We start from the raw sequence: 17720 nt of genomic DNA, 5'->3' as shown, positions 1-17720 counted from the left end.
CACAATCCTTCTTAACCATTTCTCAAGTATACTTGCATATATCTTACCTGGAACTCAGTAGGGGAATACCTGTGTAATTCTCACATTCAGTTTTATTTGCCTTTTTATATATGGGTACTATGAGAGCTCTGCTCCAATCATCTGGAATTCGTTCCTGTGTCCAGGCATTCTGAACTATGCAATGCAGCCACTGTAAGACTTTTATACCTCCATACTTGAGGTATGGAGGTATAAAATAGATGATATTCGATATTTCTGGTCGAATATCATCTACTCCTGCTGCTTTTCAACATTTCAGGCTTTTGATGGCTTTTTCTACTTCAAGTATGGATATGTATTCCTGACTGCATGCCTGTTGAGTATTTTTTACCACTGTGCTGTCATCACTGATTGTTTCATTTAGCAATTTTTCGAAGTAATTACTCCATACTTAAAGGATATTATTTCTCCCATTTTCATGTCACCTTTATCATCTCTAATTCCTTTTACAGCACTCTTTCCATCATTTCTGAGCTTCTTGAACAACCTCCAAAATATCTTGCCACCTTCTTGATGTTTATTTTCTATGTTGTTGTTACCAAAGTCTTCCCATGACTTTTGTTTAGCTAGTTTTACACAGTATTTAACTTTCTTACGTTTGTCTCTGTATTGATTACCTGGGTGGTTGCCAGCAATGGGAGGACCCCTGTGAGAAAAGGGTATGTGTGTGGAACTACAAGGGGGGGGGGGGTGATTATGAAGAGCTATGGAGACAGCTTGCGGGTGCAGCGTGGAATGAGGAGTTAGCTGGAAAAGAGATCAATGCAGCTTGGGGGATTTTCAAAAACTATCTAGTAGATGCAATGTCTAAATGTATTCCAAGGGTGAGAAGGTTAAATAAGATAGGTGTGAGATGGATGAATAAAGAGATTAAGCATGCGATACAGAGAAAAGGGCATTGTGGAGGCAGCATAAGAGAAGTGGAAATAACCAAATTCATGAGGTCTACAAAGACCAGGCAAGGAGGGTGACTTGGTTGGTGAGAGTAGCTAAAGAGAGGTATGAACAGCAGTTAGCTAATGAAGCCAAAAAGAATCCTAGGGAGTTCTTTTGATATGTAGCCAGCAAAAGAAAGAATGATTATGGAAGGATGACATTGATTGGAGGAAATGGTATAAAGACAGCTGTTGCAGAATGCATGGTGGAGATAATACTTAATGAGCAATTCATAAAGATCTTTCAATCTTGTGAATGTGACTTCGTGGAGAGATTGAGAGCAGTTGATGATGGGGAGGAGAGACTGACTGTAAGTGAGCAAGAGGTGTTTGGGGAGTTGAGTAAACCAGATGTAAATAAGGCTGTGGGACTTGATAATATATCACCACATATTCTGAAGGAATGTGCCAGGGAGTTGACACCTGCCTTGACATATTTTTTTAATACGAGTCTTGCACTTGGTCATGTTCCTAAGGAGTGGAAGGAAGGCAAGATTGTGTCACATCATAAAGGAGGTGATCGAACTCAATCATCAAACTATAGGCCTATCTGTGTGTCAGGTGTTGTGGTTAAGTTGTTGGAGAAGCTTGTGAGAACTAGGATCCAGAGTTGGGTTGACAACAATGGTATTATCTTTGATGGACAGCATGGGAGATCATGTTTTAATAATCTACTTACTTATTACAATAAAGTGACTGCTTCCTTGGACAGAGGAGAAGGATACACAGTAATACACTTGGATTTTGCAAAGGCTTTTGATAGAGTACCTCATGATAAGTTGACAGTCAAACTAGAGCAGATGAGGTTGGATATAAGATTAGTGCATTGGATTGGAGACTGGCTATCTAATAGGTATCAACAAGTTGTGTATGGGGGTGCGATATCCAGGAAAGTCACTAGTGGAGTGCCTCAGAGTCTGTTTTAGTGCTATTACTGTGTCTTGTATATTAATGATATTGGCGAAGATTTGGATGGAGATATTCAGTTGTTTGCAGATGATGCAAAGTTGGGATGAACCATAAAGAGTAGTGAAGATGTTGTGGCCTTGCAAGAAGACTTGAATAAATTGAGTGATTGGGCACCGAAATGGGGATGTGAGTTCAATGTTGCAAAATGTAAGGAAATTTGGAAAACAAAGATGGGATGCATAATTTATGCTTGGTGAGAATATATTGTTGGAGGTAGAGGAGATAAGAGATCTGGGGGTGATAGTGGATAACGATCTAAAATTTAGGGCACGCTTTGCCAAAATTGTGAAGTCAACACAAAGGCTTGTGGGAATGATGCAGAGGACACTGACGTGTAGAAGTAGGGAGATTCTTGTTCCGTTGTATAAGGCTTTGATTAGGCTACACATGGACTATTGTCCATGTGTAGCCCAGATTTGGTCACCGGGTTTTCAGAAGGATGAAGAGATGTTGGAAAGAGTCCAAAGGCGACTGACAGGTAGTTTCTGACCTCTGGAATGTTGAGCATGAGGAAAGATTGAGAAGATGTAATTTGCAGAGTCTGGTTGACAGTAGGAAGAGGGGGAGGAGTATGATAGAGACCTACAAGTTGGTAAGGGGTTGTTATAGGATCAATGGTGGAGAAGTTCTACAGAGAATAGTGGGAGATCAGGGGAGAACCAGAGGTCATAGGGGAGTGAGAGGCAGGTTTTTTATGTGCAGAGTTGTGAATGATTGGAATGCCTTGCCTGAGAGTGGTGTCTGCAAGGAGTTTGAGTGTGTTTAAGACACGGTATGATGAGATGTGTGTGTAATAAAAGGACCTCCCAGATGAGTCTTTGACTCCATGAGGTGTTGGGGTAATAATAATAATAATATTCTCTAAGAGTACAAGCTGACTTATTTGCCAGGAACTTTTGATATGCTTTCTTCTTTTTGTTCACTGCATCTTTAAATTCCTGTGTCCATCATGGAGTTCTGATTTTTCTATCCTTGCCGACAACCTCACCACATGCCTCTCTGGCTGAATCAGTGTTTTCTTCAGGGCTTGCCACTGAATCTCAGGTTTGGTTCCTGTTCTCAAACTCTTTTTGTGTGTGTGTGTGTGTGTGTGTGTGTGTGTGTGTGTGTGTGTGTGTGTGTGTGTGTGTGTGTGTGTGTGTGTGTGTGTGTGTTTTAATCTATATTTCACATCTGAGAGCTGCTCAACTTATATTCACTTCAAAACTTTCTTTTGATTTTTTGATCTTTAAATTTTAAGTTCATTTAAAAAAAAAAAAAAAGGTAAGAGGCGCTCAACTTAAAATTGCATTCGGATGCCAGGAGCTGGCACTGGATGCACTCATATCATGTAATGGTAGCTAGCTTCTCTTTTCACACATTAACCACCCTGTTGGCCAACTTCCTAGTGTGCACACTATAGCCCCTTTTGGACATGCTATGCATTATAGAAATGGCCACTGCCCATTCCAGCTTTGACCTTTATTGAAGTCTCATAAGTGGGAGCCACACCCAGAAAAGATACCAAGGGTAAAATAATGCAGAAGTCATATATTTCCCTTATACAAGTAGTAAAAGTTGTTTCATTATATTATTAAATGACTCTGGATCATAGAGAGATATTGAAAGTTTTTTCACTTGGTTATACTATCTTCTTCTTCTTCTGCAGCTTCTCCCACTTAAGTGGGGTCACTGTTGATAATGAGTCTCCTCCACACCTTCCTGTCTTGGGCTGTCACCACATCCAAGTTCTTCATCCTCAAGTCCTCTTCTACCAGCTCCCTCCATCTCTTCTTTGGCCGCCCATGCTTCTGCCTTCCTTGCACATCCATCTTCATGACCCTTCTTCCCACATATTCATCCTCCCTCCTCATCACATGACCAAACCATCTCAACCTTGCCTCCTGTATTTTCGCTCCTAAGTTCGTAACTTAGGAGCGAAAATACATCTCTCCTACTTCCATCCTGCTGATGTTATTTTTCCTCAGGGCCACAGTTTCTATAGCATATGTCATAGCTGGCCTCACTATTGTCCTATAGATTTTGCCTTTCAGATTGATCGGCACCCTCTTATCGCATAACACTCCAGCCATCTCTCTCCAGTTCCTCCAACCCGCTTGTACCCTGCATCCCACTTCCTTCTCAGCTCCTCCATCTTCTTTCACTGTTGAACCTAAGTATCTAAAGTCTCTCACCTTCCTGATGACATTTCCTTCCAGCTCCAGATCTGTCTCCTGTCCGCCGCCCACTGTGCAACACATATACTCTGTCTTACTTCTGCTCAGTTTCATCCCTCTCTCTCTCTCTCTCTTCCAGTACTTTTTTCCATCTTTCCAGTTTAGTTCCCCCTTCTTCTCTTGAATCTGCACACAACAAGATGTCATCTGCATACAACATTGTCCAAGGTGCATCTTCTCTCACCTCCTCTGTTACCACCTCCATCACAATATTAAACAGAAACGGACTTAATGCTGACCCTTGATGCAAGCCAACTGTTACTTGAAACTTTCTGTCTGTCCCAGGCATGTCCGAACACTTGTCTTCACATTTCTGTACATTTCCCGCACCAACCTGACATATTTCTCTGGAACTTTCTTCGCCCTCAAACAGCTCCAGACTTCTTGCCTTGGCACTTTATCGTATGCTTTCTCCAGATCAATAAATGCCAGATGTAGCTCCCTTTGTTTCTGTCGATACTTTTCCATCATCTGCCATAACCCAAAGATAGCATCTGTTGTTGATATACCAGGCATGAAGCCAAATTGTTCCTTTGCAATCTTCACCTCCTTCCTCAATCTACCATCAAGAACCCTTTCTAGGATTTTCATTGTGTGGGACATCAACTTTATTCCTCTGTAATTTTTACAGTCTTGTGCACTTGGTTATACTATAAGTTAAGAAAAATGCCAAGAAATTATATATTTTTTTATTTAATCCTTCATCCAAACGTAAGCAAACAAAGTTTGCACATGAATTATCTGAGCTATCAGCAATCTTTAGAGAGACTGAGTCAATTAATGCCACAAGCCTGTTCTATTTATTCCTAATGCTCCAAACATTTTTATGCAGAAAACCAGCACATTGCTAATATTCTTATAGCCATTATTACTCCCTTCATGTTGTTACACCTGATATCTTAGGAATATAGTATTCTCAGCCATCATGGTGTAACATGAAGAATAAATATCATAAATTAAAACCCCTGCAAAAAAAAAAAAAATGAATTATTTAATGGAAAATTTCTTGCATCCAGTAATATGTATAAAATGTAAGGATTGTTGTTAAAGTAGCTGATAAAGGAAGGAATGTATTAATATTGTAATATGACTTAAAATAAGGAATTCTAACTAAATAAGTAGCTAACAGAGGAAAGTATAGACTAATATTGTAATACGATTAAAAATGAGAGAGTTAAGTAAATAAGTAGAAATGGGTGAGTCATAAAATACTTTATGTGAGAGATTAAGTTATTAAGTAGAATTCATAGAAAAAGTTTGAAAGGGGATTAAGTCAGGCTAGCACAAGAAAAGCAAAGCTATCGCTTAGGGCCGATCCCTGGATTGAAACATTGAGAACGGGCTTGCCGATCAAATGACGTTTGGCGAGAAAACGCCACCCTAATTGGTCGATGATAAAAAAACAAGCAAAAGGAGGAGAAAGAAAGTAAGAAAAGGTGCCATTAGGGGAGCAGCTAGAAAAGGGTTGGTAACCCCCTGGAGAGGTCGCTTTTGGCCTTGGAGTTTGGTTTTGGTTCCGGTGGAGTTCACGGGGTTTTCCTGAGTGGCGACAGGGGTGATATCTCCTCGTCACAACACGGAAACGAAAGTGAGCGGGATTTCGATTCCCGTTTTCCCGAGTAGGAAGCAAAGGAAAAATTGCCATAGAGTCCTAGAAAAGGAGGGATCTTCTTCATTTCGACGCTAGTGATAACTACGCAAAGCAGAAAGCTGTAAAGAGATCGATGTCCTCATTGCTGATAGTAGAGCAAATATATGTGTGTTAAAGTATTCCAGAGTTACGAGAAGTTATACCAGCGGTTCGTTTGGAAAAGAATAAAGGCCCATACGAAGAGCTCAAGAAAGGTACTGTAAATCATAACCTATGTTAGCTAGAAATTTGTCTGTGAAAAGTATCGTGATTCCAATACAGAACTGTTGAAGTTATACTAGGACTTTAGTATATGATAGAATGTGTTATGTGTAGATTGACTAGTGTTAAAGATTTGTGAATGATTAAGAGTCCTAAGGTATTTTTGCATGTCTATTATATTGCACAAGATATTTAAATGACATAATTGTGTGTTAGTGCAAATAACGGTATAACAGAATAGTGTGAATTAAGTAATTAGGCATTCAATTCTTAGGATTATTAATCCTAAGAATTGAATGCCTAATGTAATGTATAAAATAATTGAAATGTCACAAGTATGTGTTAGCAGTGAATGATTTGTTAATCTACTTCAGTATGAATAATCAGATAGTGTGAATTGATCTAATTTGTTCACATCAGGTGAATTTATGAATTAATGTGTATGGCGGCATAATCACAAATAGCCATATTGCTTGTAATGACTTAATGTTAGTCTATAAGTATTTTAGTTTAGTATTTGAATTGTACCATGTTTAGAAACTTAATAAACCTTTTGTTCAATGATAAAAGAGTTGTCTGATGTTGCTAATCCAATGCACCGCTTAAAATTATCGTACCTAATCACGCGGGAAATTTAATGTTGAGGAAAGAGATTAAGAGTCACGACTGCAATAATATTTAAATACTAAGAGATATATTCGAGATTGACTTTCTCCCTATTTATGACAACATAAATGGTGCAGTTGATAACCACTTGAAAATATTGTACTTAGTCACGTGGAAAATTTAAGTTGAGAATCGAGTTAAGTGTCACGACTGCAATAGTTACACTTTCAGATATATTTGAGTTCTTTCTCCTTGTTTATGTATGTAATATCCCAACAGGCGCAGTATAAATACAAATATTAGGGGTACTACGGGGAGCAGTAACTTAGATATTGGTATAAGTTTTGGTAAAATCTTGGGCATAGAAGTTAGAAGAATATAGATAAAAGGAATTTGTAAGATTAGAGTAGAAATCGTAAATTGGGACACAACAATATTTCCTAGCCTCATAGCTTCCCTGATCTGACATGCTCATTTGCCCAAAAAACAACGGTCACTCCAAATTCCTGTGTAGTCTTTGCATTTAAATGTGATCCATCTCTTACATACGTCTCTCTTCTATCCTCAATTGCACTCCAGACATCCACATATTCCAGATCTGTCTTTTCACACATTCTCACTATCATTTCATTCATCATCACTGCCATTCTTCTCCTATCATACCAGGGCAACATATTCACTGTCTTTCCTCAGACACATTTTTATTGCATGTATCATTAACCTCGAATCTTGTGCTACATGATTCACACTAAATCTCAGGTAATTCGTACCAACCATTACCATCATCTCTTCTACATTTTCCCTCCTCTTCACTGCCATTGCCACACTGTCTATCATACCACCAGGAAGCACTTCACTAGTGCTCTACTCTGCATATCCTGAATCATTGAATCTCCATACGTGACATTCTGAACAGATTCATTCATCCTTCCCTGACTGTAAGGGCTTCCAATCTTGTTCTCTCTCTCTCTCTCTTCTTTCTCTCCCACTTTCCCTCCTCCCTCTCAATCTCTCCCTTGCTTCAGATTGCAGAAAGTCAAGAGTGTGTGTTTGTGTTTCTGAAGTCGAGTGTTTCTGCAATTTCCTCTCTTCCCCTGTCTCTCCTATTCTCTCACCTTCCTTTCTGATGCCCTTCTCTCACACCTACTCTCATTCTCGCACTGGTCAATCTCTCCAACCTCTTAATATCTTCATTTACCCTCTTCAACTTAGTCTTCATTCTTTCCATCTTCTTTCTTAGCAGTTCTATTTCCGTGACTTAATGCTTCCAGTCTCTTGCTCCCCCACTTTCCATTCTCCTCCTCATCTCTCTCTATCCCTCTCTTGCTTCGAAACATTCTCTCTGCAGTATCCTCTCTTTCCCCTGTCTCTGCTATTCTCTCAGCTTTCTCTCTGATGCCCTTCTCTCATACCTACTCTCGTTCTTCTTTTTGTACTGGCCAACCTTTCCAGCCTCTTAATATCTTCATTTGCCCTCCTCAACTCAGTCTTCATTCCTTCCATCTTTTTCTTAGCAGTTCTGTTTCTCTCTCTTCCTGCTTTCAATTGACATTCACATGCATACACACAGTCATGGCCATCAGATACACCTATATATACCTATAAATACACTCTACCAGACTGTCCAAGGTTAAATTCATAGCCTTCTTTACTCATCTCCATTTCTATTTCAGTGACCATACATCTTAGATTCAAAACAGTTGATATTCTGCAGTGCAGCACATTTCTTTCAGTGTGTGTATACTACTATGGATCACGAAAAGGTTTCGGCCTTTACTGTGGTCTCATCTAGAGGAGCTAGAGTAGTTAAAGTTAAATGAAAGTAGGAATCATATAATTTCCATATACAAGCTGCAAAATGGTCTATCACCATATTATTAAAATACTCTGGATCAGAGATAGTTGTAGAAAGGATTTTTACTATCTTTCCAAGTAAATTATAATAGACAAGAAATTATTTTCTTGTTTTAATAAAGAATGTGTAAAAAAATGCCATAACTTCTCCTTTTTTCAAGAAAATATGCATGTTAAAAGAAACACATACGAAAAAATGTTAAAATGGCATGATGTAACATCAACCACACATTTAACTCTTTCATGTTGTTCAATGATGTGAAGCTTTTTCATATTTAAAATTTTAAAACAGATTCATCAGCTTCACTTTTCCTTTTTTTGTGAGTATATCTTAACAAGGTAAATAGGTTACCAATTTATAAAATTGTACTGAATCACTAAAGTTCAATTTCTATAATAAATATAGTTTCAAATGTTTTCCAAAACAGACAAAGCGCTCATGTCTATATCCTTCTTCTGGACTGAGAAAGAGAGAGAGCTACTTTTGGTGCTACTCATATAAATAGATATTTTTATTGCCCCCAAGATTCAACAGAAGAAATTCTGGATTTGTTTGTTCTCTCTGACTAAAAGAAATAAATGAATAAATCCAGCCACAAGATGGCATGCCATCTTGTGGGTTCAGTGCTTTGCTATGAGGTAGCATCAAATTTCACCTTTTTTTTAATAAAAATTTTTATTTCTTTTGCATGCAACTCACAATCATACTCAACTGGATTATAGTGAGATTTTTTTAATTCACTTCAAAATTTAAAAAAAAAAAAAAAAAAAAGTAATGCAGATGTCAAAATAAGTAGTAACACAATAATATGGTACCTACTATAATGCTAAGTTATTTTCTAAAATATTCATTATTAATATGGTTCTTCCATTATCTATTTTTCCACTTTTTGAACATTTCTTGGAATTCTCATATCTGTGATTGAGAATTATTTCTAATTCTCAGATCAATAAGAAACAACTGGTTTGAATACTGCTGGTTTCTGTCTTAGCTGATTTCTCTTTTATTCCATCTAAATATATTCAACTGGCCATGTATGCCTTGATTATCTCATTATGCATTTTCCATATTTATTTCATTTTTAAAAATTATGGAAACAACCACCATGCTGTAATATAACTTCAATTTAGTATAAACCAAAACAATCACCAAACATTTCAACCTTCATATCAAGGTCATCAGCTGGAGTGTACACACATATACAAAGAAACAAGCTACATTACAATATGCACAGTATGCTGAAGTCACACAAATTTGGGAAACAATTAACACTACTGGCCTGACCTCTGGTAAAAAAACAACAACTGTACTACATTAAAGCTAGAGAGCAGTGTGCTCTCACGTAATTACTCAGATAAATTGGAACAAAAACAGTATAGATGGTGGCCAGTAAGGGCTAAAATTATTGTTTCGAGTCCTATTGCCATTGCCACACTCTCTCTGTTGTTCCACCAGGCAAGCACTCCTGGCACTCTACTCTGCACACTCCAAATCATCGAATCTCCATATATGATACTCCAAAAAGTTTTGTTCATCCCTGTTTCACTGGCATCCCTGACTTTTACTGCTTCCAATCTCTCTCTCTTTTCTCTCCCATCTCTATCCCTTGCTTCCACACACACTCTCTTGATTTCCATAGAACTCTAAGCAATAATTTCAGCCCTTGTTGGCTACCATCTATACTGTTTTTGTTCTAAATTATTTATGAATTAACATGGTTCTTCCATATGAGAGCATGTTGCTTTCTAGCTTAATATATCTTGTAATTATTGGTAACCAAACAGATAACAGCACGCTAGCTTTTTCACTGAAAAATATGCCCAAAATTCTTGTATATTTTACTTATTTTATAGGTAGATAACTGTGAACTTATGTATTGATGTTTTCCATGTCACTGACTATTTTCATAGTTTTTCATCTTTTTTTATTGCTAATTTTCATTAATTTGTTATAGTAGATTGAAATAGGGGATATTAAAGATCCAAACTTATTTCAAAGTCAAATATATGTAGAAACTTTGAAAGTTTCAAAAATTTCAACAAAGAGCTTATGAGAATACAAACCTTGGCATTGGAGTTGCCTTAGCTTGCACTACTTAAAAAACAAGAGCACTGCCCAGGCATCCATGTAGCCACCTTTTAGTGCTTTTGATAAAGCTGTCAGGCTAGTGAAACCCTACGTGAATTTAAGAGGGCAAGAACCCTCGTTTCAGTACCAAAGTAATCCAATGTCAGAGAGTTGTATTTTTTATAAGTGAACTCTTAGTCAGTGCATAAATTGTAAGAATTAAAAAACAGCCAAAGGCTTCATTTTGGCAATTAAAATAAATTGAACTAGGGGATATTAAATATTGATTATTACAATTTATTCACTGACCGAGAGTTCACTTATGAAAAATACAATTCTCTGACATTATTATTATTATTATTACTACTACTACGGGCTACTCCAGGAGTCCTTAGACTCATCGAGGGAGGCCCTAAACATCATGTTCACACAACTGTTCAACATTCTCACAGTATCTATCATACCTTGCCTTGAACTCGCTCACTGTCATAGCACCCACAACAGACTCTGGCAGCTTATTCCACTCATTTACCACTCTAAAAGTAAAGAACCCAGCTCTAACACCCCTGCTAACCACGCTCTTGCCCAGCTTCCATGGGTGTCCCCTAGTTCTCCCACCACCAGTCCTGATCTCAAAAATATCATCTGAATTAATCCTATAGAATCCTTTTAGCAATTTGAATGTCTCAATCATATCTCCCCTTTTCCGCCTATCAACTAGTTTCTGCAACCCACAAATCTTCAACCTGTTCTCATATGGTTCATTCCATAGACCTGCTATCATCTTAGTCGCTCGCCTCTGGATCCTCTCCACCTCCTCCCCATCAAGAAGGAACCGAGGTGACCAAATCTGGGCACAGTAGTCGAGATAAGGTCTTATCAAGGCTCGGTACAGAGGTACAATAATTTGCTTGTCTCTGCTCGTCAAGGTATTTTTCAACAACCAAGTGAGTTGGTGAGCTGATTTAGCTACTTTCGCAATGTGCCCCCTAAACTTCATCTCCCTATCCACCAACACTCCCGAGTCCCTGGCCTCATCAATCTCTTGGAGTACAGTTCCACCAATGTGGTATACTGCTGCTAATCTTTTCACTCCGAAATGCATAACCTTACATTTTGTCACATTAAATTGACATCCATTCTCCTTAGTCCAGAACTCCAATCTATCTAAGTCATCTTGCAAGACTTTGACATCTTCTGCGTTCACTATCGCCCTACCCAACTTTGCATCATCAGCGAACAAATGAACGTCCCACTTAGACCCTTCCCTATATCGTTAATGAACAGATTAAACAGCAGTGGTCCAAGAACAGAATCCCGTGGCACACCACTAGTCACAGGCCGTCTTTTGGACTCTACTCCTGAATAAACTACTCTTTGATATCTCTCCATCAACCACCCAGCTATCCATCTCACCAACCCTATATCCATTCCCATATGTTGTAGTTTACGGATTAGAATTCCATGTGGTATCCTGTCAAACGCCTTTGCCAGGTCCAGCAGTATCACTGTAAACCCATTTCCCTTATCCAGTTCAGCCGTCACCTTGTTATAAAACTTGAGCAAGTTACTGAGGCATGATCTACCCTTCACAAAGCCATGCTGTCCTCTGTACAGTATCTCATTTTCATCAATCCATTCCTGTATTTTTCCCTTGACTACTTTCTCCAAGACCTTGACAACGACTCCTGATATGCTGATCGGTCGGTAATTTGCAACCGTAGTCTTGGATCCTCCTTTATGCAGTGAAACTATTTTCCCCTCTTTCCACGCCTTCGGGACTAAGCCAGACCCGAGACTCAGATTAAACAACATGGTCAAGGGCACTGATAATTCCTTAGCCGCTTCATGCAAGACCTGTGCCGGTATATCATCCAATCCCACAGATGTATTCACATTAAGGTTCTGTAATAGACTATTCACCTCCACTTCATTCATCACAATTCCCGTATAAACTAATGGTTCCTTCATTCTTTCAACGTCACCACCTAGATGATATACTTTTGCAAAGTGCGCGCTCAGTAACTCCACTATATCGACTGGTTCAGTGAACTCTTTACCATCGTCATTCCTTAGAATCATTTTGCCATGTACAGTTTTTTTCTTGCTTGCAGCATATTGAAAGAACTGTTTGGGATTCTCTTTTGCTTGCATAGCTAGTTTCCTTTCATAATCGGCTTTTGCTGTTTTTACCACACTCGTTATCCTTCTGGCCTGCACTTTATACCGTTCGTGTGCCTGCAGGTCACCCCTTTCTTTAAATTCCCTCCATAGTTGTTTCTTTTTTTGCAGCTCAAGCTTAATGGTGTTATTCATCCATTTAACCCCTACTTGTTTCACTATTCGGACCTTAGGTATACAATCAGCCATAACCTCCTGTAAATGCTCTTTGACCACTTCCCATGCTCTATCGACATCCAGCCCTTGCAGTTGTACATGCCATGGCACTGATCCAAGCAATCTCCTAAGCTTGTCATACTTGCCAGCATGGTAATTCCACATATACCCTGTCTTAATCACAAATTGCACACCTTTAGCCACCTCCCAGGTCAAGACCTTATGATCACTCTCACCAATAGGTGGCAACATGGTCATATTCATTACAGTCAAATTCTCAGATACTATTACCAGGTCAAGCACTCTCACACCCCTAGTATTTTCGGTTACATGCTGTTTCAGATAGTTATCCCTTAATAATTGAATAAAATCCATTTCCTTCCTCACATGTGTCCTCTCCTCCTTCCAATCAATGTTACCATAGTTGAAATCCCCCATAATAATTACCCTCCTTCCACTCATTTCATCAATTTGTTTATGCATATCATCTCCACCATCTATTCCATCACCTGGTCTATAGCAGCACCCAACTGTATATTTTATTCTGCCAGTGTCAATCTCACACCAAATAGCCTCAAATGAGCTCCTTTCACTATCCTGCAATACTTCAATTCTCCTTGGCTGCAGTTCATCAGCTATCATCAATAACACCTCTCCCCCAATTTTATTCTCTCTGTCCCTCCTAAACATACTATAACCTACACATTCTATCCCACTAACTATATCATCTTCCGTCAGCCATGTTTCACTAATGCCAATAACCTGTGGCCAGGAAGAGCCAATCAAGGCCAAAAATTCTTCCTTCTTGTTCCTAATACTCCTGGCATTAGTATACATGAATTGCAGTGATCCCTTTGTCCCACCCCTATCTTGATGCATTATTCTAAATGTTCCATTCCCATTTTTTGTCCTTAGTGCTGGCTCAGGTACATTATATACATTTTTACACTCAACTGTCTCACTGATGTCTGGATATCCACTTCCTCCCTCCTTGGTAGTTCTAGTTTCCCTGGTTCTGCACATCCAGTTTCACTTCATTCAGCAACACTTTTTCCAGTCTCCGCACACCAAGTCCATTCAAATGCAGGCCATCCATCTTGTATAAGTCCTTTCATTCCATCCCATCAAACTCATTCCACACGTCCACGAATTCCACACCACACCGTCCGCATAACCTGCGCATAATGTCATTTGCGATTATGGCCCTCCTTCTAAACTCCTCTCAGTCATACCGCGGTAACAGACTCACCATTCTAACTCTGTCACTCTTTTCTTTTGCCACCTTTAACAATACTTTCAAGTCCTCTCTCATAAAAAATTTATCACCTTTCAATTCATTCGTACCTGCCACAATTATTAATTCTTTCACCCTCTGTTTTTGCACTCTAATACTCTCACTTACATCCTTAAATTTCGCACCCAGTAAGTACGATTTAGTTACACTCCCATCTATTACTCCTCTTAATAACGAGTCACCATACAACACTCTTTCCTTCATTTCGGAAACTCTCCCACGCTGTTTATTTACGTTAGCCGAATCACTCTGGAAAGAGTTTTGCAGGTGCTCTAATTGCCGCTGCGCATTTTGTATCACTGCGCGCAGCCTAGCGATCTCACTTCCTACAAATAATTCCTCATTTTTTTTATCATTCAAACCATTTTCTCTTTCTGTATAATTGCTCTCACTCTTTCTTAGATCACCGCTCACATTGCCATCTTGTACACCGCAATTCCCTATCGAGCCACTATATTCACTCGCATTCTGGCTTTCTTCAACCATAACTGTCTCACATACTTCGACTCCTCACTTTGCATACACTTTCTACACATTCTCCCACCACTATCACTTTCAATCCAAACTCCAGCCTCATTCGGGAATGCATACATTCCACACACATCACATTGGACAAATTCTCTCACATTATAGTTTTTGAACAATGGCGTCGTATTTTTGGACGCCATTATCTTACGTCGCATTGGCGCCATATTCAAATCTATGAAACGTATCGTTAAATACTAAATTAATTAACGGAATTTACACCAAAATCACACAGACACAACAAGCTACCAAATTTAGACAATATTACGTTATGATTTTTAACATATATTCTAATTTCCATTCAAAATTGTACTTAGCTTTCGGGAGCTCCCTGAAAACACGACCGTTCGCCTGACCCTCTAGCGGCGACCTCAATTGGATTGCTTGGGTACTGAATGAGGGTTGTTGCCCTCTTAATGTTTCTGCCTGGTCTCTGATGAGAACCAACCAGTACAAAACAGCTGTCAGGCCAATGAAACCTTTATTAAAAGCACTAATAAAAAGTGACTATGCAGATATCTGAGCCTCCATAGCTCAGTCAGTATAGATGAAGCCCTTTGGTCAGAAAGACCTGGGTTCAGTTCCTGTCTAAGATGTGAGGAACCTTTGTATGTATAAAGTTTCTTTAGTCTGGTTTCTTTCAACTAAAGGTGAGTTAGCTGGACTCATATGAAGATAAAGGGTTTTTTCCCACCTGGAAACTCGGGTTTTTCGTCCCCCCCAGAACAGGCAAACTGGACCCGTGAACACACACACACATCTACAGACATAGAACACACTAGGAGGCATAGGGCTAACCACCTTATCCTCGAGGCGGTCACGGTTTCAAGTATTGTATTCTCTTTGGCTATGAAATAAGGATGGATTTTTAATATCCTCTATTTCAGTCCATTTTAACATTGCTAAAATGAAGCACTTGGCTCTTTTGTTACAGCAGTTATTCAGTTTAGTTAAAAAAGGAGTCTGAGGAATTAGTAGCAGATTTACTTAAGAGCATGAGAAGAGAATTGCTTCATAGTAAAAAAATATATATATTCAGATACTCAGTTAGCTCTGTGAAAAAAAAAAATTGTGTTACATATCAGGAGATATAGTGAATAAAATAAAAAATTAGGCTGCAAACCAGGTAACGATCACAATATAAATATTTGAAAAAAAAGAGGCTAACAATGGAATTCTCACTTGTGGTATATAACAACTTGTTACATTATGCATGCCCTTAGTTTCCTTTATGTGCTAGATGTTTTATGAAATGGAACTATACTTGATGTAATATCATGCCTTTTTTCTTGCTGCACTATTGTGGATTTCTGCTAACTCTTTGAACAGTAGAAACTATAATCTGCATAGATTGCCACAGTACTTCATGTTTGGTATCAATTGTGTGCTGCCAATCCTGATTTGTGTTTTCTCTCCTTCTCCACGTCTTTGAAATGTTCAGACAAAATGCATCTCTTCCAACCCACCTTTCTATCCTGTGTAACACAACCCACAAGTTTGAGGTGATCTAAATTCCAGGTTTCTTAAATAGTGGATGGCATGGATTTGGAGGCCAAAGGAGATGAGAAAAAATCTTATTGAATTAGAAAGCAGTAGATCATTACCATTTCTAAACATGCTAATAGAGGTATCCAAGCAAAACAAACTGTTGCTCAGTTTACAAGAAGCCAACTCATAGCTGATGATACTTACATGACACATTGTCACCATCTGAGATGAAAAAAAAAAAAAAAAACTTGGTATTATACCAAGAATAAGTTTGTCCAACTATTTTAGAGATGTGAAAGAGAGAAAACACAAATCAGGATTGGTGGCACATATAACAGAGACCAAACATGAATTATTTTGACACCAAACTACAATGATCCACACAGATTACAGTTTCTACTCAAAAGAGTTCAGAGTTAGCAGAAATGAAAGAACACCCACAACAGTGCAACAAGAAACAAGGCATGACATTACATCAAACATGGTCCTCTCTCATAAAACATCTAGCACATGTGGAAGCTAGTGGCATGCATAATGCCACCAACCATTAAATGGCTACGTAGTACAAGCATGCGTTCCCATGTTGGTCTTTTTTTTTTTTTTTTTTTTAAATATTTACAGTGTGGTTGTTACCTGTTTTGCAGCTTAAATTTTTTTATTTTATTCGCTATATCTCCTGTTTGTGCAAAATTAGTTGAGTGTCTGAATAAACATTTTTTTACAGAGTTATTCTATTTGTTTAAAACAGGCATTACAATTTTATCATGTCTACATACCACAGAAGTCTTCATAATGAAATTACAGATTATAAATTTGTCAGGTTTGCAATTTGGTAGAAAATTATACATCAGAACTATAATAAGGAAAACTGTATTATATGGTACCATTATAATATCCTTGAGGGATTATATTGTAAGCTTTTGCTCCTTTCAAAGTCTTGTTAATACATAGTTTTAAAAACTTTTCATAGCACTTGCTATCCACAATTGAGAATCAGTGGTGATTCTCTGATGAATGCTATTTCCAAATTTGTATTTTATATATATATATATATATATATATTTTTTTTTTTTTTTATTTCAGCTCTTTCACAGTGATGACTATGAGCTTCAAGTGCTGCAGAAGAGCCACTGTCCATTTTGTCGTTATAATCAAGAAGAAACCCAGAATTTTGACTTCAGTTAGCATTTGATGTTTTGAATATAAAAAAAAAAATGTACTATTTAATGATTTTTAAAAATAATATTCATCTGTAAATAGATCCTATAATATGCTGATGAATATATTTTCATCAAATTTTCTTATTCCGAAATAAATAAATATAAAATTCAGTATGGAAAAAAAAAAAAAATCAAGAATAGAGAAGTCTGTTAATTAGTCATCATTTTGATGCATATATACATCCATTCTAGACAACTAAACCTTCTACAGCCATTTCATAATGCATTATCATGACCTCTTATTAGTGAATGACTTGCATATGAACCAGTGACCACCAGAAACTTTGGTAATGCATTTTCAATCACAGATCATATAT

General features: G+C 38.0%; 1 protein-coding gene across 2 annotated transcripts in view; it reads left to right on the top strand.

The window, feature by feature from the left end:
- Oseg1 (intraflagellar transport protein Oseg1) overlaps positions 1-17519 on the top strand; it is a 796421-nt gene extending 778902 nt beyond the window's left edge. For both annotated transcript variants that reach the window (XM_090410292.1, XM_090410285.1), the window contains exon 28: positions 17267-17519. In XM_090410292.1, the coding sequence (XP_090266418.1) occupies positions 17267-17368 (102 nt within the window). In that variant the 3' untranslated portion in view covers positions 17369-17519. The remainder of the gene's footprint in view (positions 1-17266) is intronic.
- Positions 17520-17720: the final 201 nt, after the last annotated feature.

The sequence above is a fragment of the Typopeltis vanoorti genome, chromosome 2, assembly GCF_054136105.1.
Source record: "Typopeltis vanoorti isolate ZY-2024b chromosome 2, IOZ_Tvanoo_1.0, whole genome shotgun sequence".
Taxonomy (NCBI): domain Eukaryota; kingdom Metazoa; phylum Arthropoda; class Arachnida; order Uropygi; family Thelyphonidae; genus Typopeltis; species Typopeltis vanoorti.
The sequence above is the reverse complement of the archived record's forward strand: the minus strand, read 5'-3'. Positions and strand labels throughout refer to the sequence as shown.